At 43.5% G+C, this 27,320-nt stretch overlaps 2 protein-coding genes across 4 annotated transcripts in view; one reads left to right on the forward strand and one right to left on the reverse strand.

The window, feature by feature from the left end:
• Positions 1-428, reverse strand: part of LMBRD2 (LMBR1 domain containing 2) — a 35,667-nt gene extending 35,239 nt beyond the window's left edge. For 2 of the 3 annotated variants that reach the window (XM_061616281.1, XM_061616291.1), the window contains exon 1: positions 345-424. The gene's annotated coding sequence lies outside the window, so the exon portion shown is untranslated. Of the gene's footprint in view, positions 1-344 lie in introns of all 3 variants that reach the window. The other variant, XM_061616309.1, reaches the window with a different exon arrangement.
• Positions 231-26,232, forward strand: SKP2 (S-phase kinase associated protein 2). Its single transcript, XM_061616434.1, has 10 exons — positions 231-580; positions 3,784-4,034; positions 6,164-6,275; positions 8,518-8,661; positions 9,831-9,965; positions 10,872-10,970; positions 12,461-12,588; positions 20,028-20,079; positions 21,981-22,088; positions 25,721-26,232. The coding sequence occupies exons 1-10, from the start codon at positions 573-575 to the stop codon at positions 25,932-25,934; spliced, it is 1,251 nt and encodes a 416-aa protein (XP_061472418.1). The 5' UTR covers positions 231-572; the 3' UTR covers positions 25,935-26,232.
• The last annotated feature ends 1,088 nt before the right edge of the window (positions 26,233-27,320 follow it).

Consider the following 27,320-nt stretch of genomic DNA (forward strand, 5'->3'; position numbering starts at 1 on the left):
TTAAGGCTGCAATCCTAAACACACTTACTTGAAAACAAGCCCCATTGAAATCAACGTGGCTTGCTCCCAGGTAAGTGTACCTAGGATTGCGGAGCCTTATAGGGTAATCCTGTGCATATCTACTCAGAAGGGAGCCTCAACTGAACGCAATGCGGCAGGCGTAGAATTTCCAAAGTGAATCCTTAATAAGGGCAGATAAGTGTAGCAAGTACATATTCATAACAAGAGTGCTTTACTGCTGCTGGAAAGCAGGAAAGTACCGTATATGGGCGCCCATTGGTATTAGTAATAAGAACTGTTTATTTAAACCTCAGATAAAACTGATAATAGCAAAACAAAAGTACCTTAGAAATGCTATCCACTGCGAGGCAAGGCACTACAACTCCCAGTAATCATTGCGAGAGCCGGGAGAACGTTGGCCCGGGCGGGAGGAGGGCGGGAGCTTGTGTTACTGGGTTTCCGGAGCTGCGGGAGTCGGTGTTGTAAGCGGTATTGGAACGCACGTCGTGGGAGCCGGGAAAGCCGAGGGATCGGGGATCCTAGCTCTCGATGCGTCATCCCGTTCCAGCGCCATGCACAGGTAAAGGCGGATAGGTAGGGTGGCTGCGATGGTGGCGGCAGAGATAAATTAGGGGTGAGCGGATCCCGCCGAAAGTTTAGGCTGCTTGCGCGCGCTTTTGCTAGTCCTGTTAGGTTCTTTTACTTACAAAGGCTGCAGCCCACACTTAGGGTAGAGTAGTCCGGCTGAGAAGTCTAAGTCTGTACCCACATGCATAGGATCGGGTTGCATGTCATTTGCAGGTTGCAACATTCCCCCCTTCTCTTGTTCTGCAAATACGTTACTGTAGCTTAATCTTATGCATAAATATAATTGTTTAAATGCCTGCCAATCAGTGTTGTCTGTAAATGCACACAAATTAGAACAGATAAAGTGTCACTGGTAAATCTTCAGAACTATCACAATGTATGGGTATTCACACACATTGCTTCCGAGTACCATAATCTGCGTTTATTTTTAAAAACGGAACATATCTGTACCTCAAGGCTGGTTCTTATTTGGCTGTTTGGTGTGATTTCCACACACCCCTTTTTTTTCTTTCACACCAGTTGAAAATGTTCATCAGGCAGCCAAACTACTAATTAGGAACTCATCAACGGTGGGGAACCTCAGACCTGGAGGCTGAATGTGGACCCCCAGGCCTCTCTATCAGGCCCTCCGGAGTCTCTCCCTAAGCCACACCTTCTCCCCAGGCCACTCCATGCCTTCCTTGAGTGTTTTTGCCTGGCTGAAATGTGATGATAATGCCCCTTGTTTGACTGAATGGAGAGAAGTGTAGAAACCTCTCACTTTTGCATAAAAGCAATTGCTGCACTCACTTTTATCTCTGCTCCTCTCCCGACCCCTGGTATGTGGTTCCCACACATTTCCCTAGGTGGGAATGCAGCCCTTGGGCTGAAAAAGGTTCCACACCCCTAACATGGATAACAATTTAAAGGAACCTTGATAGGCTGGAGCATTGGGCTGAAAACAACAGAATGAGATCCAACAGGGATAAATGCAAAGTTCTACACTTAGGAAAAAGAAACCAAGTGCACAGTTACAAGATGGGGGATACTTGGCTCATCCATACAACATGTGAGAAGAGTCTTGGAATTGTCATTGATCACAAGGTGAATATGAGCCAACAGTGCGATGTAGCTGCAAAAAAGGCAAATGCGATATTAGACTGCATTAACAGAAGTATAGTTTACAAATCGCGTGAAGTATTAGTTCCCTTCTATTCAGCACTGGTTAGGCCTCATCTTGAATACTGCATCCAGTTCTGGTCTCTGCACTTCAAGAAGGATGCAGACAAACTGGAACAGGTTCAGAAGAGGGCAACAAGGATAATCAGGGGACTGGAAACCAAGCCCTATGAGGAGAGACTGAAAGAACTGGGCATGTTTAGCGTGGAGAAGAGAAGACCAAGGGGAGATATGATAGCACTCTTCAAGTACATGAAAGGTTGTCACACAGAGGAGGGCCGGGATCTCTTCTCAATCGTCCCAGAGTGCAGGACACAGAATAATGGGCTCCAGTTGCAGGAAGCCAGATTTCGACTGGACATCAGGAAAAACTTCCTGTTAGAGCCATACGACAATGGAATCAATTACCTAGAGAGGTAGTGGGCTCTCCGACACTGGAGGCATTCAAGAGGCAGCTGGACAGCCATCTGTCGGGAATGCTTTGATTTGGATTCCTGCATTGAGCAGAGGGTTGGACTTGATGGCCTTATAGGCCCCTTCCAACTCTACTGTTCTATGATTCTAAGACAAAAATGCCGCATGCTTGTGCCAAAGAGTTCAGAACTCCGCCATCTAGGCCAGGAATGGGGACCTCGGACCTGGGGGGTCAAATGTCTGTCTGGCCCTTGGGACTCTCCCTAGTCACACCCCTTCTCTCCAAGCCACTGCTCTCACCAGCCCGGCTTCCTTGAGAGATTTTGCCTTTGAACTCATAAAGTTCTAAAAGAAAAATATATCTGTTCTTCTTCCCCCACTCCTCACCCCAGCATTTCCTGTATACTAGGGCTGTGCTCATTTCCAAAGTGACCAGTTCTTCAGGTGGCTGAACCACCTGTAGTACAGCTTCCTGGCAAAGTCTGATTCAAAGGCACACTGATAGTCATGTAAGCCACGCTAGGCTTCTAGTAAGGTCTCAATCAGATCTGCTGGTTACATCCAGCTTGCATGAGCACTAAAGGCATTATTAATGTGGATGCCCATGCCTGAAGTATTTGACCACCATGGCTGGAATGTGTTATTGCAAGATGTGACGCTCTTCCCTGGCTCTCCCTGTCAGGTTCCTACCTGCTCATGGCTACTGCCTGTCACTAGGCACCACCAGGGACTCCACCAGTCCGGACTGTCCTTTTTTATGGTTTCTCTCCCCGCTCTAGCACAGATCTCAACAGATCCCCCTGCTAGGCAGCACCACCAGTCACGTCCTATAACCAGTATTCCCAGAGACTCTGCCTGAGTCTCTCTCAATCAGGTTACCTCTGTGACTGCGTGCTTAAGCTGTCCCAATCCCTTTGTATCAATGCAGATAATTCTGGTTTGCTCTGAATACTTGTGGTGTTATATTCTCCCCTTCACCGCTGCCACCAATTGTTACAGTTTCCCTTCAGCCTTGGTAAGTACCTTGCCCTCCCCTCTGGTCTGTATATTCCCCAGCCAAGGATCAGGCCTCCGGTAAACCAAAATAGTGTTTATTAAATATTAAAAATAACAAGATTACTTTATAAAGGCACATAAGCATATGGTTTCATCTATTCCTGTGATACTTGTCTTAGTATTAATCCGAACTCTACACTCTCCCCACATCCACCAACTCTCCACACAATCTCCTCTCAAAAGCCCCACCAGACACCTCTGAAACAACCCACTAACGTCCGCCCAGATTCAACTGTCATTCTTCCTTTTATACTTTCAGCCATTCAAACACTCAGCCAATCATCCAGCATTCTCCTGCTCATTTACTCCCCCCTCCTCTTTCACTCTACTTACCACATATCTTCTATACAAACAGCACTTACCATATTTACATTAATACAGGAACATCACACAAGACTCCAGGACTTTTCTGGAGGAGGAGACCAAATTTCTCTTTTATGCCATTTTTGAAATGCTGCCATTTCAGAGCATATATTTGTGGCCACTTCTTCTATCTCTGTTGAAAAGTCTGCTGAAGAGCAATCATGGATTGACACTAAAGGTGGTCGGGCCTTTATCTTTTTGCAGGAGACATCTCCAGGAAATTCCAGATTCAGGCAGCAACGTCACCACTGCTTTCACATGGGAATGGGATCCCAGCAAAACCTCGGAGCTGCTCTCAGGCATGGGAGTGTCTGTTCTTAAGGATAAGCTAGGCAACGAGAACACCCCCCAGGAGCTGCTGATGTGTGTGGGGCCACCCCCCAAACGGCAGAAAGTGAAGGACAAAGAATTTGTGATTGCACGTAGACCTAGGCTGCTTCGAGGGGCAACAACAGGTAAAAAAACCCCTGCAAAAATGCTTTCATGATTAAATTGATAGTAGAGATATTTTATTTTTTATTATAATACCAGGGTCTTAGTCTGAGGTGGAGTTGTTTCAGTTGGATAGTTAATTTGGGTTTTCAGGCAGAAGTGCAAATCAAAACTGGAACTGAGCAAAAAGTCTGTATTTATAATAATTCTATCCTAATTTTTAATTACCCTTTTCAGTTTCAGCTCCTTTGCTTTGCGTTCACTTCTGAGGATGCCCTCTCCTCTAAGCTAGGCTCTGTATTATGCAATCAGTCTCTTTCTGTGTGCATGCAAGAAGCTTTATAACTCAGATGAAAATAATTAGGAAGTAACATTGATTTGATCTCAATGTCTGGCTAGATACACATGTGGAGAGGACTCCTGTTTTTTCAACAGCATCAGAAGCCAACCTGCTCCATTATTATTATACTGCTTAATGCTAAGATGGCTTGTAAGCAGTTTACAGAACATAATAACTAATTGTACAACATGGTTAAAAATGCAGAATATTTAAAAACACACCATAATTAAAATGCACACTGAAACAATCCCACCAAAATATAAATGTCCATGATTAAAAAATGCAACAAGGCAATTCTATTAAAACAGCAGAGAATTAAAATAGGAGACTCTGGTCAGTAGATCAAGAGAATGCCTGTGTAAATAGATGCACCTTCAAAAGCCAGTACAATATCAATATAGATAGGGCCTCTCATATTTCAGCAGGTAGTGCCATGGGGCTGTTGCTTTGTTGAGCGTTCAGTTATTAGTACTGTTGTTTTCTGTAGCACCACTGAAGGAGGAGAAAGGTTTGCTTCTGCCTGCTGTATGGGTCTTTGCCAAAAGGAAGAAGATACAGAGTTATTCCTGAGCTGGACAAAGCCAGTAGGTCCTGCCCTACTTCTAAGGCTGCAGAAGGGCATGTGATGTTGGGGAACTTGCATAGCTGTGATTCTCTTTCTCCTTGTTCAGCAGACTGAGATCCAGACACCAGGGTGCACTCCTCTCCATCCACTAGGAGGCAGATAATGTTAGGGTTAGAATTAGGAGGAACTTCACACTTTCTCTTTAGAATTGGTCTGTCTCCTAGGCCAAACCCCAGGCAAGAATCTGCTATCTGGTGGACAGACCACTGCAGAGGCAGAAATAGGGAGAAACACCCTTATAATGACAGCCTGATAGAAAGTTGCTTTCTACTGAATCTGGCCATTGATCCACCTAGCTCAGTATTGTCTACACTGACCAACAAAGGCTGTCTTGTGTTTCAATCAGGAGTCTCTCCTAGCTGTACCTGGAGATTGAACCTGGGAGGTTCTGTGTGCAAAGCAAATGCTCTACAAGTGAGCTGCAGCCCTATAAAGGTTTGAAAAATGTGGGGGTGTAAGGAAAAATGACTCCCCGACTGAACTACTGTGTATGTGACATGGGGAACAGGAACACCCAAAATCTTTAGCGAACAAGTGCTAGCTGTGGTTGTTTTAAGAAGAAGAACAAATGGATCTGCCGGCTTTGCAGTGCTTGCTTTTTCAGAATGTCAGCACCAAACAAGCTTAAAAAGGCACTTAGCAGGAGTAGAGCTATGTGTGTACATTTAACAAGATGTAAATCTTGCTAAATAAATGAAAACTGCTACTTTTATCTAAATCTTGATTATTGTATTATGTCTGTTGCTTTTAAAGTCTGTTTTTATTAATAAATATTCTATACTATTTTGTGTATTAACCAGTATATAAATCTTGCTAAATAAATAAACCCGTTTACAGAGTACTTAGCAATCCTCTGAAGAAGATCATAAAAAAACACAACTTTCCAATAAGAAAATGCTATGGGTGTGAGTATGTGTGTCTGTATATGTGTGTGTGCGTATGTATATACACACACACACACGTAGGTAGGTAGGTAGATAGGTAGGCTAATGACTGGGGAAACTTCAGAATGTGTATGTTTTAAAAGTATGAAATTTTTAAAGGCTGTGACCTTAATAACAGTAATACTTTTATTTATAAGTATAAAATACACTTATACAAGGGAACTAAATGCTGTTAGCATTTACTTTTTATGTGCAATGTAAAAATGTGCTAATGTCTCTTCCTCCCCCCTGCCCCCCCCACAGGTGTTTCTTGGGATTCATTGCCCGATGAACTGCTCTTGGGAATCTTTTCATATCTATCCTTAATAGATCTGCTAAAAGTTTCCCAGGTTTGCCGGAGGTGGCATCGACTTTCGTAAGTTCCCAGTTGATTTCTAAACTATATTCTTTCTTTATGAATTTATACCTCACGGGTTGTATCCATGCTTTCACTGGCACAGCAGCAGTTCCTTTCCTCTCTTCCCTCTGTACACCCCCAAAATCTTCTCTGGAGCGTCCCCCAACCCTCTGGAGCTGATTTTGAGGGTGTGCAGGGGGGCTGCAGAGGAGGGGAAAGTTCCATTCTTCTAGTGAAGGTCCTCTTGCTAGCAGAATAGGTGCATTGGATGCCACCCCACACGCCTACAAAAATCCTTAAGTCAGGACAAGGTGTCTGGCAAGGATTTTGTACAAGGATGTTGCTGTTAAACTTTATATCCTTCCAGAAGGAGCCCTGGGCAGTAAACAAGTGATAAAACACTAAAACATCTGGATCTGGATGGCTGTGTGTTGTGGTTGTCATAGTATAATGTTATTTTGGTAGGGTTTTTATTTGATTATTTGTGGATTGTATTGCATTCCCTTTTTGTATGTTGCTTTGTGATTCTTTTTAATATAAGATCATTAAGAATTTTTCTAAACGGAAGTAGCGTACACAAAAAGTGCTAGCTAAGATAACAATATAACAAGGCATATTTCAACCTAAAAACTAATAAACCCAACTGAGAGCAGTTTAAAATCAAGCAGCAGTTTTAAAAGGTGGTGGTCGCATAGTAGAATATGGGGACCTGCCTTATGCCGAGTCAGGGGGTCAGTCCACGTAGGTCTGTGTCGTTGACATGGACTTAGATGCCGTTTCAAACAGAAGTCTCTCCAGGCCTATCTGGATGCCAAGGATTGAACCTGGGACCTCCTGCTTGCCGAGCGTTTGATCTACCACTCAGCTGTGGCCCTTTCCCAATGGAATGGCCATGCTCTTCCTCTGGCTTAAATATCTCCTGCCAGCCTTAACCGGCGTTTGCAAATGCCCGAGGAGCACTTGTGCTTTTTAGTGGTTGCTTTGTGGCTTTTCTTTTGGCAATTGTGTGGATTGTTTAACACTAAGCTAGGAGAGCAGTTAAGTGCGCGTATGATGAGGCATCATTGTCTCTGCAGACGTCATGCAAGTCTTGATTCAAAGACAGTAGCGTGATGCATGGAGTTAGTGCTGCTAGTTGTCCTTTTGTTCCATCCCACTCTTAAAGCTGGATGATATATGCTCCACCGCAGGGATGGGGAACATGTCTTCCTCCAGATGTTATTGTTGAGCCCCAGCTCTCCCAGGGGGATCAGGGTGGGGAGCTGTCCGAGTCCCAGCCTCCTCAGATAGAGCAGGGGGACGAATCAGAGGTAGATGAGACTTCGAGGACAATGAGGGAGGGGGAGTAGTTGACAGCCTGCCAGTTCCCATAGACAGTTCTCCCTCCGAAATAGACTTCGCTCCACCTATAGACTTCCCCACAGAGCCGTTGGGAGATGATCGGGCGGGCGTGCCAGCTCCACCCCCCCAGGATTCCCCGCCTGGCACTTCAAACGCTTTCCCGCCTCCTGAGGCATCTATCGAGCCTGTACTGTCAGATGAGCCGGCGGAGTCTCGCCCCCCTTCGCCCTGCACGAGATGTCATGAGACGGTGGGACTTCGCAGGAATCAGAGATTGTGAGCAAAGACCTTCCCTACTTAAGGCGGCGCCCCCCTGACCCGATTGCTGAGTCAACTTTCTTCACACGCTGAAGAGTATGCCTAGGTAGCTTAGTTAGGGACTGTAGTGAGTTAGTATAGCTAAGTCTATGAAACGTATTGCCTTTGATGTTACTCTCATAAAACAGGAATTAATTCCAGTCTCGCCTCCGTTTCGTGATTCGCAGTCTGGGCAGGACAGTTATTGAACTACTGCTTCCATAATCTTTGACCATTGACCATGCTTGCTAGGGCTGATGGGTGTTGGAGTCCAAGAACATCTGGAGGGCCATAGATTCCCCGTCCCTGCTCTGGCTCATGGAAGAGGGAATGCTCTGGGGGGGGAAATCCGTAACTCAGCCACAGTTAAGGATCAAAATGGGAGACATCTGTTCTGCTTCCATCAGATGTTTAAAATCATGAAGGTATTTGTGTAAGCCATTGCTTGGCTATCAGAATCAGTCTGGAATCCTTAAACGCATTTATTAGGGACTGAGTTTCACTGGATAACTTTTGAGTAAATACAAATTGGATTGTGTTTGAAGAGCCCGCTAATGACAACATCATTTCTGCATATGTTTTCAATGTGTTTTCTAATCACTAAACAGATTTCTTTCTTTAGGGTTGATGAGTCGCTCTGGCAGACTCTCGATCTTGCAGGTAAAAATTTATTGCCAGGAGTGATTGGACAGTTGCTGCCCTTGGGTATAACTGCCTTCCGTTGCCCCAGGTCCTGTGTTGGCCATCCTTTCTTTAAAACAAGCAGGTAACGCTATCCCTTTTCTATTTTTGTTCTTGCCTTGTAGTTAGGCCTATGCTACTTTCTCTCTTGAAAAAAAAAAAGTAGTTCTGTTCCAGTGCCCTGGGAATCTAAGAAAGCTCATCTGCAGATTGACACTGGGAACCAGTGTAGCATAATGTGTGGGACTTGGTTGTAAGAAATCCATTCAGAATTGGATCTCTCTTCATTTGCAAGCCTTGCTATATGGTATTGGAAAAGTGATATTTATCTCAGCCTAACCTACTTTGACCATTGTTGTTGTTGTTGTTGTTATTGTCCACATTTATATCCCATCTTTCCTCCAAGGAGCTCAAGGCAACATACATAGTTCTCCATGCCCCTTCCATTTGATCCTCACAACAGCCCAGTGAGGTAGGCTATGCTGAGTGGCAGCGACTGGCCCAAGGTCACCAGTGAGCTTCATGGTCAAGTTTGGATTTGAACCTGGGTGTTCCTGGACTTGGTCCAACACTCCCAACACTCAGCACCACATTAGCTGCAATTTTTATATTAATATGTTTAATGATAATAGCATATTTGCTTGGAATATCTGTGATTCTTTTTCAATGTGGCCTGATTTATACAACTGACAAAATGAGGTGATGAAGTCCTGAGGTGATAGAGAGGACTACACCACTTTAGATTGTACGTGTGTGGAGTCTCATTTTTCAATGCTCTACATATCAGACAAACAAACAGCTTCCCTGTAAGTAGAAACCAGCACAGCAGGAAGTGGGTTGGGCCAGAATATCTATTGCTGATGTTAAAGCTTCTGTGGGGCTCATCCCTGCATTCTGAAGTAGCACAGTCTGTTCTACTGCCACAGGATTCTGCCATTTTACTCTGTTGCAGTGATGGGGAACCTGTGGTCTTCCAGATGTTGTTGGACTACAGCTCCCATCAGTCCCAGCCAGCATGACCAGTGGTCAAGGATGACAGGAGTTGTAACAACATTGGAAGGCCACACATTCCCCATCCTTGCTTGCTCTTCTGCATGCATAGACCAGACATCAGCTTAACACATTAATTGATCTCATATATGCTTTCTATATGCTGTTTGAAGTTTCTAAATTGAGCTGCTTGAATGTGTGAATCTTTTTGATTGTATTTTTAAACTATATTTGCCTTTTTTCATCTCCCCCCCCCATTTTTAGACCTCTTCCAGTACAACATATGGATCTGTCAAATTGTACAATTAAAGTTGCAGATCTTCAAAGTATTCTTGACAGGTGCCAGGATCTACAGAACCTGAGCTTGGAAGGACTTGAGCTTTCCAACGATATAATGAAGTGAGTGGGCAAAGAATTTCTTACCAAAACTATGCTCTCAGGATTTGCTTCATTTCAGGGATACTCCCCACCCCCCACTCCCAGTATGGCTGGGAGGGAATTGAAAGCATCTGTTTCCACCTTTAAACTAACCAGAGTTCCAAGCCAAATTCAGGGAATTGTAATCAGTTTAAACTATGGTTTGGTTAACAACTCAGGATCATAAATTTAAACTAACCAGAGTTCCTCTGAGGACACCTTCTAATCTCTTCCTGATAGCTGTGCCAAAGTAAGAGGAGAGAGTGGAGAGCATGAGAGTTCCAAGCCCATTGCTATAGTGCTAAACCTTGGTATAGTTTAGTGCTATGTAGAAATAGACCAGTGTTTGCTTATATCAGAAGTGGGCAACCTTCTTGTCTGTTGAGGGACCAATACTTCTGTGGAGGCTGCATGGATGAGGTCAAGACAAAAGCAAGTGGGGCATCCTCTTTCTGCCACCCTCTCCTAGTCTTCCACTCCTTCCTCCGTGCCCCGTAGGCTGCAGAGGAAGGGAAAGATTGCACTCACCAGAAATTTGAACGGATAGCTTGCAGAGAACTTTTGAAATTGCGCTGAGGGCTACAGGTTGCCTACCCCTGACTTAATAACTCAATGTGACATACACTTATCTTGATATTGGAATGTATGATGCCAGTTTTAATGTTCTACATTAGGCTGGTTTCAGAACATTGATGCTGCTGCCTAAAAAGGTTTCCATGAGAAGGGGGTATGTGTGGATACCGGAAGGTATGTAATCATCCTTCCATGTAGCTTTTTCCACAGCTCCCAAATGGCCACAGAAGCTGGTGTGGAGACTTACTTTGTGATCAGGCAGTTTAATTTGGACTTATTTGGACATGCTGTCTGTTTCTCCCCCTCTGCTTTCAGAAATATAGCACAGAACCCCAGCTTGGTGCGTCTAAACCTCTCTGGATGCTCTGGATTCTCTGCAGAACCCTTGGAGGCAATGCTGAACAGTTGTTCCAGGTAGTAAAGGTTCATTGAATTATATGAGAAACAACACTGGATGTAGCCCTGGCATGATGCATGCAGACTGGATGTGTTTGCAGAAACTCTAGCCATGCTCTAGAGATCTTTGTGTATGAGAGAAATGTGTGCAATTTGGTGTGTGTGTTTTTGCTCCCCTGTCGTTCTGCCGAGCCATAAAATGCATTTTAAATGCAAAAGAAGCTTAACGTTGTTGATTTACCATGCTGAACAGAGGTGGACAACAAAAGCATTCTACTGTGCAAAGCAGTGTTGGTATGGAGTTTGGGTTAATTTGATCAGGTTTGTATATTGACTGGTACATATTATTTCTGCAAATTCATAGTTTGTTCATCCTAATAAGCTTTTAGAGTGGACATTTTCTTCTGATGAGGATTGTTAGGCTCATTTTTCTGGTAATAAGCGTTCACTCACACCTTGGGAGGGACAACTAGCCCACATCTCTCTTCCATTTCTCCACATGGTTAAGTGTGAGTGGGGCTTTTGCGTGTAGCATTCGTAGCTCAATAGCAATCCTAATTTGCCATAACATGAGAACAGCCTGTAACCCAAGACATTGCCTCATACAGAATCTGACCGTGGTCTACACTGACTACCAGCATCTCTCCGGGATTTCAGACTCTCCCAAGCCTACCTAGAGATGTTGGGGAATGAACCTGGAGCCTTTGGCCACTCAGCTACAGCCTTGCTGGACCCTAACCAAAAGGCCATCTAGTCCAGCATTTGTTTCCCAGAGTGGCTAGCCAGATGCACGGGGAAAACCCTCAAGCATGGCAAGAGGACAGTTGCTTTCTCCTGCTTTTGTTCACCAGCAATGATTCAGAGGCGTGTTGTCCCTGATCCTATAGGTAGTCATCGTGACTAATACCTGTTGATAGCCTTAGCTTCCATGAATGTATCTAATTTCCTTTTAAAATCATCAGATGACCACACCTTGTGGCAGCAAATTCTGTACATCATTATGGACTGTGTGGCAACTGGAGGTATTCAAGAGGCAGCTGGACAGCCATCTGTCGGGAATGCTTTGATTTGGATTCCTGCATTGAGCAGGGGGTTGGACTCAATGGCCTTGTAGGCCCCTTCCAACTCTACTATTCTATGATTCTATGAAACTCTTACTGGCCATTGATTTCATTGGATGGCTTTGCTTTGCTTTGCTTCTGAATGTTTATGCTGTATGATAAGACTTCCATTTATCTTATAATTTTAGATTGCATGCTTGTGTTAGGAGCCTGCTTTATATTTTTGCCTAGCATTTAGAATAAGGATGGGACACCTGTTGCTGCACTTCAACTCCCATCATTCCTGGCCATTGGCTGTGCTGTCTGGGGCTGATACAAGATGGAGTCCAGCAACATCTTGAGGGCCATGGGTTCCCCATCATCGACCCAGAGATTATGGATGCTTTGAAAATGATAAATACATACTGTACATATTTTTAAACTAACATTTTCTCAACTTGCACACAGATTGGAAGAGCTAAACTTGGCCTGGTGTGACTTCACAGTTGATCACGTGAGAGCAGCAGTCAGTCATATTCCTCCAAAAGTAATACAGCTAAACCTCAGTGGATACAGACAGAATCTACTGATGTCAGGTAAAGAAGCCTGTTTTGGCTTGAAACCAGCTTGCTTAGCTAACCTACCATCTACCCTTTGAAACTTGCTGTAGGAATAACTCAGAAAGCTGCATCATTTCAGTTTGGGACTTAGGATTGCCTGTATTCCAGGGATTTCACTTTCCATCCTAATAGAAATCTGCATGAAGTGCTGTACATGATCTTCATCCAACTTCTATCTAATCTAAACGATTTATCTACAGCAAGAAAGGGGCAATTTTGTGTATGCTTGTATATTCGTGTCTCTCCAAATGGCAGTGGGAAAGAAGTCTGCTGAAAAATGTATGACCACACTCATAGGAACCTGTCTTATATTGAGTCAGACCAGTAGTCCATCTGGTTCAAATATTGTCTACAGCAGTGTTTCTCAACCGGTGTGCCTCCAGATGTTGTTGGACTCCCATCAGCCTCAGCCAGCATTGCCAATGGTCAGGAAAGATGGGAATTGTGGTCCAACAACATCTGGAGGCACACCAGTTGAGAAACACTGGTCTACAGTAATGGGCAACAGCTCTCCAGGATTTCAGACTAGATCCTTTCCCAGCTGTAGCTGGAGATGCCAGGAATTTGAACCTGGAACTTTTGCCTGCAAAACACGTGCTTCTACCATTGTAGTATGGCATGGAAAATGGTGATGTGTAATCAGGGATGTACTTAACCTTGTCTACTTGGCTGGGTCCCTGGGGCTGTTCAAACTACTCCACATAGAAACAGCAATGACTCTACACACACTCAGTTCTCTGGCTCATGATTATGGCCACAGAAGGCCGGAGTCCAATTTTAACTGGTTTGTGGATGACAGCCTAGGTCAGCAGGGAAAAAGTCCTCTGTACATAAACTACTTGCTTTGCAATGAGTTGTCTGAATAATTGTACAAATCTGAGGTCAAGGATTTCATAAAAAGACTTGTTTAAACAAGTAATCTCATTTCAGTCATAGAAACTGAGTGTGTGGAAAGTCTGTTGTGCTTTTCTAGTATAGTAAATATTTTAAAATAAAGCAAACTTACAAGAAGAAATATTTAATGTTTTATTAACGTTGTTGTTATGTGCCTCCAAGTCGACTACGACTTATGGCGACCCTATGAATCAGTGACCTCCAAGAGCATCTGTCATGAACCACCCTGTTCAGATCTTGTAAGTTCAGGTCTGTGGCTTCCTTTATGCAATCAATCCATCGCTTGTTTGGCCTTCCTCTTTTTCTACCTCCTTCTGTTTTTCCAAGCATTATTATCTTTTCTAATGAATCATGTCTTCTCATTATATGTCCAAAGTATGATAACCTCAGCTTCATCATTTTAGCTTCTAGTGATAGTTCTGGTTTAATTTGTTCCAACACCCAATTATTGGTCTTTTTCGCAGTCCATGGTATCTGCAAAGCTCTTCTCCAACACCACATTTCAAATGAGTTGATTTTTCTCTTATCAGCTTTTTTCACTGTCCAATTTTCACATCCATACATACAGATCAGAAATACCATGGTCTGAATGATCCTAACTTTAGTGTTCAGTGATACATCTTTACATTTGAGGACCTTTTCTAATAATAATAATTTAATTTATGTGTCGCCTATCTGGCCAATGGCCACTCTAGGCAACGTACATCTCAGTTACAATAAAATACATAATAATAACACAATACAAGCAAGTAAAAACTATAAAACAATGACAGTTCAGAGTAATAGGCAATTAGTCATAGAGATTAACCCTCCCCGGAAGTCCCAAAGGCCTGTCTGAAAAGCCAGGACTTCAAGGCCTGGTGGAATACATTCAGGGAAGGGGCATGCCGAAGATCATACGGGAGGGAGTTCCAGAGAGTGGGGGCCGCCACTGAGCATGCCCTCTCTCTAATCCCCACCAACCTAGCTGTTTTAGTTGGCGGGACTGAGAGAAGGCCCTGTGTGGCTGATCTTGTCGGGCGGCATGGTTGGTGGCGTTGGAGGCGCTCCATCAGATAAACTGGGCCGAGACCGTGTAGGGATTTAAAGGTTAATACCAACACCTTGAATTGGGCCCGGAAAACAACTGGAAGCCAGTGCAGGTTGAACAGCACTGGAGTGATATGCTCCCGGCGACGACAGTTTGTAAGTAGTCGAGCCGCCGCATTTTGTATAAGTTGTAATTTCCGGACCATTTTCAAGGGTAGCCCCACGTAGAGCGCATTACAGTAATCCAAACGAGAGGTGACCAGGGCATGTACCACCAATGGGAGCTGATGAACAGGAAAGTATGGTTGCAGTCTACGTATGAGGTGTAATTGATACCAAGCTGCCCGACTCACTGCCGTGATCTGAGCCTCCATGGACAGCTTGGAATCAAGAACAACCCCAAGGCTGCGGACCTGGTCCTTTAGGGGCAATCTCTCCCCATCGAACATCAAGTCAATATCTCCCAACCTTCCTCTGTCCCCCACGAGTAGCACCTCGGTCTTATCGGGATTCAGTTTCAACTTGTTCCTTCCCATCCATCCACTCACGGATTCCAGGCACTTGGACATGGTCTCCACAGCCAACTCTGGTGAGGATTTAAACGAGAGATAGAGCTGAGTGTCATCCGCATATTGGTGACACTGCAGCCCAAATCTCCTAATGATTGTCCCCAGCGGCTTCATATAGATATTAAATAGCATGGGAGAGAGGATAGAGCCCTGTGGCGCACCACAATTGAGAGGCCAAGGGTCTGAAACCTCTTCCCCCAATGCTACCTGTTGATGCCTATTGGAGAGAAAAGAATGGAAACACTGCAGTACAGTGCCTCCTATTCCTAATCCCTCCAGGCGATGTAAAAGGATACTGTGGTCAACAGTATCAAAAGCCGCTGAGAGATCGAGGAGGACAAGAAAGGTGAATTCTCCCCTATCTAGTGCCCTCCTCATATCATCAACCAGAGCGACCAAGGCTGTTTCAGTTCCATGTCCAGTCCTGAAACCCGATTGGTATAGATCCAAATAATCTGTTTCATCCAAGTGTGTCAACAGCTGATTAGCCACCACTCGCTCAATGACCTTGCCCAAGAATGGTAAATTTGAAATTGGGCGAAAGTTGTTCAAAACCTGGGGATCCAAGGAGGGCTTCTTTAAGATGGGCTTTACAATTGTCTCCTTGAGGGCTAATGGCATTACACCCTCCTCCAGGGATGCATTAACCACCGCCTTAATCCCCTCGCCCAATTTCTCTTTGCAGCTCACAAGGAGCCACGACGGGCAAGGATCATTTAGACATGTGGTAGGCTTCACAGTTGAGAGCACCTTGTCCACATCCTCAGAAGGGAGAGGCCGAAACCGATCCCATTTGACTGGCTTGCAACTGGCCAACTCTGGTTCATTTACTGTATCCACGGCGTACGGGATCAAGTTCCGTAAGTGTTCAATTTTGTCAGCAAAGTGCTTTGCTAATTTGTCACAGGAGGCTTTTGACTGTTCCAAGGGTTCCTGAGCAACTGGACCGACCAGGCTTCGGACCACTTGGAACAGCCTCCTGGGACAGCACTCTGCGGACGCAATAGAGGCAGCAAAGAACTTCTTCTTTTCTGCCTTCACTGCCACTTGATAGGCAGCTATTGCTGCTCTAACCTGTGTCCGGACATCTTCGGAACGTGATTTCTGCCACCGGCGTTCTAGTTGTCTCACCTCCTGTCTCAGATTACGCAACCGTGGTGTATACCATGGTGCTAACTGAGTTCTGTTCAGGGGGAGAGGACGTTTTGGAGCCACCCGGTCCAATGCCCTGGTGATTCCCTCATTCCACTCTATCACCAGGGTATCGACCGGGCGGCCTTCAGCAGGTTCCAATTCCCCAAGCGCAGTCAGGAATCCTTCTGGATCCATCAGGCGCCTGGGGCGGACCATTCTAATAGGTCCTTTTCCCCTGTGGAGGGTGTGTGGCATCGAGAAGTCTATATTTACCAGATAGTGATCTGACCATGACACAGGGGTGGAAGAAACCACCCCCAACTTCAGAGCACTTCCCTCCCCTCCCAGGACAAACATAAGGTCGAGAGCATGACCGGCTACATGGGTGGGCCCAATGTTACTAAGGTGCAGTTCCCAGGAAGCCATGGTTTCCAGGAAATCCCGAGGGGCTCCAATGAGAGTGGTCTCGGCATGTACGTTGAAGTCACCCAGCACTAATAATTCTGGGGACAACGCCCGTACAGCCGAGACCACCTCCAGCACCTCGGCCAGGGAGTCTGCCATGCAGCGGGGTGGGCGGTACACAAGCAGGATCCCCAAACTGCCCTTCGGGCCCAACCTTCAGTACATGCAGTCAACAAACTTAGTCCTATGAAGAGGAGGTCTGGTAAAAACTAAAGACTCTCGATAGATGACTGCCACTCCCCCTCCCCGCCTTCCTACCCTCGACTGCTGTGCGTAACGGAAACCCGGCGGGCACATGGCCTCAAGAATGGGAGCTGAGGCCTCATCCAGCCAAGTCTCCGTAATACATGCCAGGTCTGCCCGTTCATCCAAGATAATATCATGGATGTGTGATGTTTTTTGTACTACAGACCTGGCATTACACAACAGCAGTCGAAGGTCGGTAGGAATCCTGCATCCCCCAGTTATCGTCTGGTTCTGGACAGACCCGGAACATGGGATGGGTATTAAGCATCTATCCCTTGTTCCCCTAATCTGGCCTGGTCTACCATTCTAGTTCTCTAACAGCTGCCCTCCCCAGTCCTAGCCTTCTTCTGATTTCTTGACTATTGTCTCCATTTTGGTTAACGATTGTGCCAAGATATTGATAATCCTTGACAAGTTCAATGTGCTCATTGTCAACTGTAAAGTTGCATAAATCTTCTGTTGTCATTACTTTAGTCTTTTTGACGTTCAGCTGTAGTCCTGGTTCTGTGCTTTCCTCTTTAACTTTCATCAGCATTCGTTTCAAATCATTACTGGTTTCTGCTAGTAGTATGATATCATCTGCATATCTTAAATTACTGATATTTCTCCCTCCAATTTTCACACCTCCTTCATCTTGGTCCAATCCCACTTTCCATATGATATGTTCTGCATACAGATTAAATAAATAGGGTGATAAAATACACCCCTGTCTCACACCCTTCCCGATTGGGAACCAATCGGTTTCTCCATATTCTGTCCTTACAGTAGCCTCTTGTGCAGAGTATAGGTTGCACATAGTTTTTCATGATCTACACAGTCAAAGGCTTTGCTGTAATCTATAAAGCACAGGGTGATTTTCTTCTGAAATTCCTTTGTCCATTCCATTATCCAACGTATGTTTGCGATATGATCTCTGGTACCTCTTCCCTGTCTAAATCCATCTCGGATGTCTGGCATTTCTCGCTCCATATATGGCAAGCGCCTTTGTTGTAGAATCTTGAGCATTACTTTACTTGCATGGGGTATTAAGGCAATAGTTCAATAATTACTGCATTCCCTGGGATCCCCTTTCTTTGGAATTGGGATGTATATGGAACGCTTCCAGTCTGTGGCCATTGTTTAGTTTTCCATATTTCTTGACAGATTTTAGTCAAAATTTGGACTGATTCAGTCTCAGTAGCTTGTAGCAACTGTATTGGTATGCCATCTATTCCTGGTGATTTGTTTCTTCCAGGTATTTTAAGAGCAGCTTTCACCTCGCATTCTAAAATTTCTGGTTCTTCATCATATGATTCCTCCATGAATGAATCTGTCATCCTTGCACCTCATTTATAGAGTTCTTCAGTGTATTGCTTCCATCTTTCTTTTATTTCATCTCGGTCAGACAGTGTGTTCCCCTGTGGATTATTCAACATCCCTACTCTTGGTTTAAATTTCCCTTTCATTTCTCTAATCTTTTGGAACAGGGCTCTTGTTCTACCCTTTTTGTTGTCCTCTTCTATTTCTATACAGTGATAGTTCTCTTTGTCCCTACGTGCTAGTCATTGTATTGTTGCATTTAGGGTTCTGACTGTGTTTCTATCTCCTTTTGCTTTTGCTTTTCTTCTCTCTTTAACCATTTGAAGAGTTTCTTCAGTCATCCATTGGCATCTTTCTCTCTTTTTAACTGACTTCATTCCATAATTCTTCTGGTTCTCTGTCAACTAAGTTTAAAACCTCAAACCTGTTCCTTATTTGATCTTTATATGCTTCTGGGATGTTATTTAAATTGTATTTTGGCATTATGAGTGCTTTGTTGGTCTTCTTTACCTTTACTCTGATTTTCGATACGACCAGTTCATGATCTATACCACAGTCTGCTCCTGGTCTTGTTTTTGCAGAAAGTATGGAACTTCTCCATCTTATAATCAATTTGATTCCTATATTGTCCATTTGGTGATGTCCACGTGTACAGTCGTCTTTTTGGTTGTTCAAAGAATGTGTTCGCAAGAAACAAATTATTGGCTTCACAGAATTCAGTAAGTCTTTCTCCTGCTTCGTTTTTGTCTCCTAGGCCCCATTTCCCCACAATTCCTAATTCTTCTCTGTTCCCTACTTTTGCATTCCAATCCCCCATGATTATCATCACATCTTGTTTTGGTGTGTGATCAATTTCTTCCTGTACTTCTGTGTAAAATCTCTCCAATTCCTCTTCTGCGTTTGATGTCGGAGCATAGACTTGGATGATGGTTATGTTGATAGGTTTCCCATTTATTCTCATTGATACCACTCGCTCAGACCCTGCATTGTAGCTCCTAATTGCTGTTGCTACATCACTTCTCACTATTAAAGCAACCCCATTTCTTCTTAATTTCTCATTTCCTGCATAAAATATTTTGTAGTTGCCTGACTGAAAATGTCCCATTCCCGTCCATTTTAGTTCGCTCATTCCAAGTATTGTAATGTTGATGCATTCCATTTCTTGCTTGACAATTTCTAACTTTCCCTGGTTCATGCTTCTCACATTCCATGTTCCTGTTGTGTGTGTCATACAACTCCGGACTCTCCTTTTGCATCTGTGCACATCAGCCTCTGGGCTTCCTTTCGGCTTTGACCCAGCTGCGTCATTAGTCACAGTGCTACTCGTACTTGTCCTTTGTTCTTCCCCAGTAGCTCAGTGAGTGCCTTCTGACCTGGGGGTCTCATCTTCCAGCACTATCTCGTGTTGCATTTTGGATACTCTGTTCATAGGGTTTTTGTGGTAAGAGATATTCTGAGTTTGGATGCATCTTAGTCTGATGTTTCAGCTTTGACCATTCCACCTTGGGTGTCCCTGCTAGGAGTCTAGCCTCGGTCTAGACTCCTGACGGCTTTGCTCTCAGCTTCTTCAACACACTAAAAAACCCCTCACCACGTTAAGGTGTGCATCCTAGAGAGGGTTATTAACATTATTTAAGGAAATGTACCTGTAGCTGCAGGAATGGGAGTGTGTATGTGTTGAAAAGAGTAACTTTATGGCCTTTTTGTAAAGGTCTATAGGCAATAATGTACTGCTTATTGATGTGCAATTGCCAGATTGTATTTGGCTTTTCATTTCAGATATCAAAATATTAACTGAAAGGTGTACCAGTCTAGTCCATTTAGATTTAAGGTAAGAGTTTGTGTGTTAACAAACCCTTCTTGTTTATATCTCTGAAGTACAGTGTTGAGGATTAAATTAAGGCCAACAGTATTACTCTTGAATCAAAATGCATCATGTGCCAAGCACAAGCAGAAGAACAAGGTGTTCAGGCCAAGGGCCACACTGACTCATATTTCAACCCTCTGGGGACTGCATGTGAAAGTGGGTGTGGCCAAAGTGGAAAAATGGGCATGGCCAATTAATTTTTTTTAAAGGACAAATTTGGGAGGTCTTGGGGGGATGTCATGAAACCTTTTTTAATTATGAATTATTTTTATTAAATTTATTATCTGCCTGTGGACCAAATTTCCATACCCCTTAGTATCAGCGGCCATAAAGAAACTAATGCTAAAAGTCATGCAAAAATTGTATCCTATCCCTGGCAAGCTATTATATATTAGTAAAACTGTCTCCACCCTGTGCTAGAGAGGAAGTTCAGAGAAGGGCTCTTTCCCCCACATGTGATGGACATGTGCTAAGGTTGCCACATTTTAGGGTTTGGTATTTACAGAAACAGGAAAAAATACAAAACAGATGGTTCATAAAACTCCAGAATTAGCTTTATTAAATTAATTTTTGAATGAAAATCAGGCCCTTAAACAGTTAATTGCCTTCTTATTGGTTGCAGCTCAGGCACTAATTGCATGATTTTGGAAAGATTTGAAAGGTATTTCCATCCCTCTATGTTATAGTAAATTAGCATTAATAAGAGAAACTAAAACAGAATTGAACAGTGCAAAAGGACAAAAATGTAAAAATACGTTTATTGTGGAATGGTGGGATTTTATCACGTACGCTAATGATGCAGATAATAAGAATAAGGTTCCCCAAGCCTTTTAAAACTTCTGAATTTTGTAAATGTGACCAAATAAAATAATGTGTTTGTATACTCATGGGTAGAAAACGTTATTCTGTATATGATGTATCCCTCTCAGTTTTGGACTATGTACATTTTGTTGTAAATAACAAATATTTAAAAATAAACAAAATGTAAAAGTTATAACCCACCCTTTCCCTGCAGGTCCCAGGGTGGGTTACAACCGTTTAAAACTCAGTATTAAAAACTATTAAAACAAACTGCAATCACAGAAATAGGGTAGATCCTGAAAACATACATCTCAGGTGATGTTTTGATATTACAGATTCACAGCAGGGGACCCAAGGGAGTGGTTAACAATTTTCTTCTGAAAAAAATGTACAAATTCCACTACTGGTGGAAAGTGAAGGGAAACCAACGCATGTGTGGTGCAAGTCTGTTCAGCCTAGTAGGGCCACTGCAACTATTTCAAGCAGGCAGGGAATGCAAATCCTGCTGCTCAAACTAAGCAACTATGGGATTTCTCTTCTCCAAAGAACAACTTGCCATCTGCTAAAAATAAGCATGAGGGCTTACATACATGAGCCACTGCATCTTAACACAATGAGACAGTTACCATTGTAAATGGGGATTCTTTGGGGTTGTATCCAGTACTACTCCAACTCAGAGTAAACTCAGTGAAATTAAGCGACATGTCTAACCTAGGTTCATTAATTTTAATGGGTCTACTTTGAGCGGGACTAACTTTGAGGATAGCTGTTTGTACACAGAAAGTGTATTACATGCAATGCGCACTTGCTCCATGCCTCCAATGGTGGGGGTTGGCTTTAATGATTGGGTTCCCTTCATAAAACATCAGCTCACATAGATTTCCATTCTTTCAAGCTGTCTAGATAAACTCTGTATAAAGTTTTACTATAAATGTACTTGGATAACTAAAAGAACTTGAATGTAAAACTAGGGTTGCGCAGATTATTTTCTTTTATTGTTCTACTAACCTGTTAAGCTTAAATATTAGAAACTGGAGTCCCTAAGTCAATTACTTTCATTACAGTGACAGTGTTATGTTGAAGCCCGAGTGCTTTCAGTACTTCCACCACCTCACTTACGTTGAAAACTTGGGTCTTAGTCGATGCTATCAGATACCTCCTGCAGCCTTACTGTGAGTACTTCAAAATAAAACAAAACTTAGACTGCCATGCTAAACACAATTACTAGACAGAGCTTGGAAAAGTTACTTTTTTGAACTACAGCTCCCATCAGCCCAATCCAGTGGCCATGGTGGCTGGGGCTGATGGGAGTTGTAGTTTAAAAAGTAACTTTTCCAAGCTCTGTTACTAGGGAATAATACCCACTGAATGGGGGAGTAGGCAGTGTTTTCAGTCAATAGGCTGGTTCACAAATAATGTGAAGCCAAACTATAGTGTGAGGGTTGCTAGAAAAGATATTGTGCTCCTCCCACTGCTGTGCTGCCATGAGCTAAGCCATGGTTTGGCTTAGGGAACCCAGACTTGTGGTTTGCCTCACTCCAGACAAACCATGAGCTGTAAACCGAAGAACAAACTTTGGTGATAGCTCATTTGTTTACAGCAGTGGTTCCTAACCTGGGGGCCATGACCCCAGGGGGTGGGAGGGCAAAGTTATCCAGAGGGGGCCACAAACAGTGGAAAAATGAATTATTTATTAATTTTTTTAAAAAAGTTTTCACTCCCTGGGTGCTGTCTGCTCCCCATTGCTGCTGCACGATACTTGGCCCTTGCTCCAAATGAGAGGGGGAAAGTTTGCTGAAGCGCCAGAGTGTCTTTCAGGCACGCCAAGGACATGCATCTGCCTCTACCACATATTGCAGATGCCAGAGGGGGCTGAGGGAGGTGCTACCAGGAAGAAGAGGGGACTACTATTCCGACTCCCATCTCCTCACACTGTCACTGCTGACGATGCCCTTACTCAGAATGAGAGTAGAGGGCTTTTCATGAAGCAAAATGAAGCAAGGCTTGCAAGCAAAGGCTGCTTTCCATCTTCCTTCCTGGCAGCCAGCCACCTGCCTTTCTTGACTCCTGCTTCTCTGTCACCTCCTTTTAAAAATTATTCTGTTTTGCAAGGCCACCTGGATCTCACCTTTGGCCCAGACGGAGTCAAGGAACAGTGAGGAAGTTCAGGACTTGCTTGCCCCCCATCTCTGAGGCTAAGTGTGTGTGCCAGTGTCTCCCGTTTCTACCACCTACATTCCGCCCCCCCAACCTCTCCAAGATGCTGCAGCAGTTGAGGGTTCCCCCCTCCCACATGCCCAAATGCATGCACCCCAGCAGATGCTTGCAGGAGGGACAGGTGTTTTCGTGTGTGTGCATGCGCTGATGCACGCTAAGCAAGTCATCAGTTCTCATTATCATCCCAAGGCCTAAAAGCACTAACCCCCCTTCTCAATCTATCCACCCTTTTGTCTTCACAACCTAGCATTCCCTCCACTACCACATTGCTGCTTCTTGATGATGATGATGATGATGATTTTTAAAAAGCTCAGCAGGTTGGCTGAGGCTGGGGTCCACATACTGCAGCTGAAATGTTTTTATTTATTGAATTATTATTGCATTTATATCCCACCTTTCTTCCAAGTTGCTCAAGGTGGTGCATGTGGTTCCCCCCCCCCTTTCCATTTTATCCTACACCAAGCGTGTGAGATAGGTCAGGCTGAGAGGTTGTGTCTGGCCCAAGGTCACCCAGTGGGCTTCATGGCTCGGTGGGGATTTTAACCTGGATCTTAGTCCAACACTGTAACCCACTGGTGTTGGGAGACAAGACTGTACATCTTCAAACCGTGGGGGGGGGGAGAGTGGGTTCCCAAGATTGGACCTTTGCATTAAGAAAAGAAAGCAACACCTCCCTGTCTGCAGGGAGTGTTTTATTGAAAGCTATATTTGGAGATGAGATTTTGCCACCCACCATGTTTTCAATTAACAGAGACTAAAATTACAGTTAGCATGGGGCGGGGGTCATGAAATTTTTTGATCTTACAAAGGAGGTCACTAGTCTAGAGTGAGAGAAAGAACAAGCCCATTGAATGATATACTAAGCCAAACTATAGTGTTGCTCAGGGCAGCACAGGAGAAAGGAATGGGGGAGGAACACAGCGGCCACAGTCTCTTTGGGAACTCCTGTGTTCACACTAAGCCATGGTTTGGCTTAGTGTGATCTGTAAACCAGGCCTTCATACTTACTGCCCAATCCTGTAAGTATATTTCAAAGGAAATGCAAGTGGCTTATAATGGTACATGTTGATTGAAAAATGTTGTACAATCATTATGGAAGCTTCTGGAATCATCCACCAAGTGCTGCTAACAAAGAATTCCTGCTCTCTTTTCTGTGAATTCTGCTGTATGAAGCCCTTTGTGAAAATAAGTTTGTGAGAATAAGTAGAAGAATCTGCTTTAGCTTTCAAGCGGGGAGAAAGAAGGGGTTATTCCACCGTGTCAGAGACCTGAACATCAGGGGTAGCCAATATGGGACTCTTCAGGTCTTGTGAACCAACTCCCATCAGCACAGGCAACATTATAAGTGGTCAGGATTCATAGGAATTGTAGTCTGACATCTGGAGGACCACAGGTTAGACACTCTTGGTATTGTTGAGTTGTAACTAGATCTAGTGGGGGGGGGGCCTTCCAGATATCCATTATTTTAGGGCTCATCTGCTCCACCCACTCTACCTTTTTTTATTCTTTCTTCATACTTTCTAGCCATCAAGCTCTCCATTCAAAGGTCTGCTTATCACCCTCAATCCTTTTTTGCCTGCCAGCACTGAAGTGGGCAGTTTATTTACCAGTCTGCTATACCACACCTTTCTCCCTCAGTTCCTGAATTTGCAATCCTATATATCTTTTTACATGGGAAAAAAACCCCATTGAAGTCAGTGCAACTTAATTCTGAATATAAGACCCCGTTAAGGAACTTATTTTGTAATAAGTTAATAAAAGGAATGCCCATTCCATTATGCACAAAAAGTTAAGTCTGGTCTCTATATATCTCTTATGAGAATAAAGGGAGTGGTATATTTAATTCTGGCCCGGTTCTAGCTGACTTAAGAGGTGTAGCTGCTTTATCCTTTTCCAAAGATTCACTTCCTTAGCAAAGCCCAAACCCATGATGGTCCGCACTCATCGATCTGTATGCCTTGTAAAGTTTCACTTAATTTCTGTAGTTTTCCTCCCTTTTCATGTCTTTCTGACATCTCAGCCACTTTTGCTAGCTTGTAGATCTGGTCATACTATTTGGCACACAGTCTGTCTCTCCCTAAGGGACTTGCTCTTCTTTTTATGAGGGGAGGAGGATTAATACTAGTGTATTGGTAACATATATTAGTGTAGCTGGTTACCAGGAACTTAACAGCTGCAGAAAATGGTGGTCTAGGGTCCTTTGCCGTCTTCCCTAGTCTTACTATTTTAGTCATAAGCTACTGTGATGCCATTCCTGTGACCAATCTACCTTAGCATGTGGCTGTTGCTGTACCCTTATAACCCCGTCACCCCCTAGCCAGAGACCACAAAATCAAGAAAAAACATACTTAACTGTTAAGAAAACACTGCAAAGCGTATGCCTGGCTGGCTTCCTATATCATCGATATGACCCACATGACAAGTAATTAAAAACTTGTGGGTGACAAAATGGTCATCTATAACTATGTCTACTGTACCATGCCTTTCTCACCGTCCTTTACTGTATTATGCTCCACTCATTTTATATTTCAGACGTAACAAATTGTATTATCCAGTTTGTTTATTTAAGTTTCCTTTTCCATTGTAGTGAACTTGGTGAACTAGCTACACTCAAAACGCTCCAAGTTTTTGGAATAGTGACTGCCAGCTCCCTTCAGCTCTTAAAGGCAACACTTCCTCACATAAAGATCAACTCCTCCCATTTTACACCTATTGCAAGGCCCACCATCGGCTGTAAAAAGAATGAACAGATTTGGGGAATCCAGTGCAGACTGAGCTTGAAAAGTCCAGTTGGTTTTTAAGTTGGCTTGGAAGACATTTTAGCTACTAGAAACAGCTGTGATAGTTCCTCAAAGCCTGGACTGTGGAGTTGTTAACTGTTTTAATTTTGGACTCAGTTTGTGTACAAGTGCTGTCAAGCGGTTTACCAATCGTACTGTTTGTCTTTCAAATATATTTTCTACTGAAGTTTATCAAAAACATGCTAATCATGTACAAATAGTTGACATTAAGCAACATGCATCCCCCTGCTTCTGGAAACACTAAGAACAAGCTAATTGTGGTTTTTAGATATTAAAACTCTCAGACTTTTCATACACAGTTTCAGTTGCTTAGTTCAGCTACTCCTGTGGCAGTATATCAGCAGTCACACACAATATTGCTGGACAACTTCAGGAAAGTGGCTTCAGGTGCTTGGAACCATCATCTTCAGCGTTTCTCCCCTTTTCTATTTGCGATTAAATATTAATAGGGTCTAGAGCAGCCTTTCCCAACCTTTGGGTTCCCAGATGTTGCTGGACCACAGTTCCCATCATTCCTTACCATTGGCCATGCTGGGTGGGGCTGATGGGAGTTGTAGTCCAACATCATCTGGAGATCCAAAGGTTGGTCTAGAGAATCTTTTCACATTTTGGGTAGGCTGAGGTTCTACTACATCTTCACAGAAAGAAACAGACATAAGGTTCTTTTTGTAGTCTGTTTTACTATAGACAATTAAAAGTCTTTATCTGAACTGGTAGTATAAATAGAGACATGAAGCATTTATGGAGTTGGTATAGAGCTAGACTGCTTTTAAGATGAGTGGTAAACCTTGCTTGACCACAACACCCATCAATTATCTGTAGCTGGGGCTGATGGGAGCTGGAATTCAACAATATCTAGAGGGGCCACAGGTTCCCTACCTGTTTTAAGAGGTAAAGATAAATATGTAAAATGGAAGCAGTTTCTACACCTCAACCTCTTTCTCAGTATAAAATTACATGGGAGAGAGATCTGTACAGACAAGTCCAATAGGTCTGCAAGAGAACAGCAGGCTCTTTTGAATTATATAAAAGGGAGGTAGCAACAGAAGGGTTTTTTTTTTTTAAAAAACCCATTCAAGATGCAACTCTTCCAGCAAGAATCTGTATAAGTTCAGAATGGGAAAAAGCTCATTTGCTTAAACCTTTTATTCACAGAACTGCATGCAGATTTGTTATTTGCTCCCCAACCTCTGTATTATAACATCTGTCCTGTCAAATAGACATTTTCCCAATTCTTAAAGCTCACCATGTAATGTCTGAAGGAGTCCACCAAGTGCTAAAAGACACTGAAATTCAGAGAATCAAAACTAGCTAAACTATCTTCCAAAATCTTTTCACAGTCCAAGATAAACTAATATTTATTCTATACAAAGAGCTGCCATGTCT

Source organism: Rhineura floridana, chromosome 1 (genome assembly GCF_030035675.1).
Source record: "Rhineura floridana isolate rRhiFlo1 chromosome 1, rRhiFlo1.hap2, whole genome shotgun sequence".
NCBI classification, from domain to species: Eukaryota; Metazoa; Chordata; class Lepidosauria; order Squamata; family Rhineuridae; genus Rhineura; species Rhineura floridana.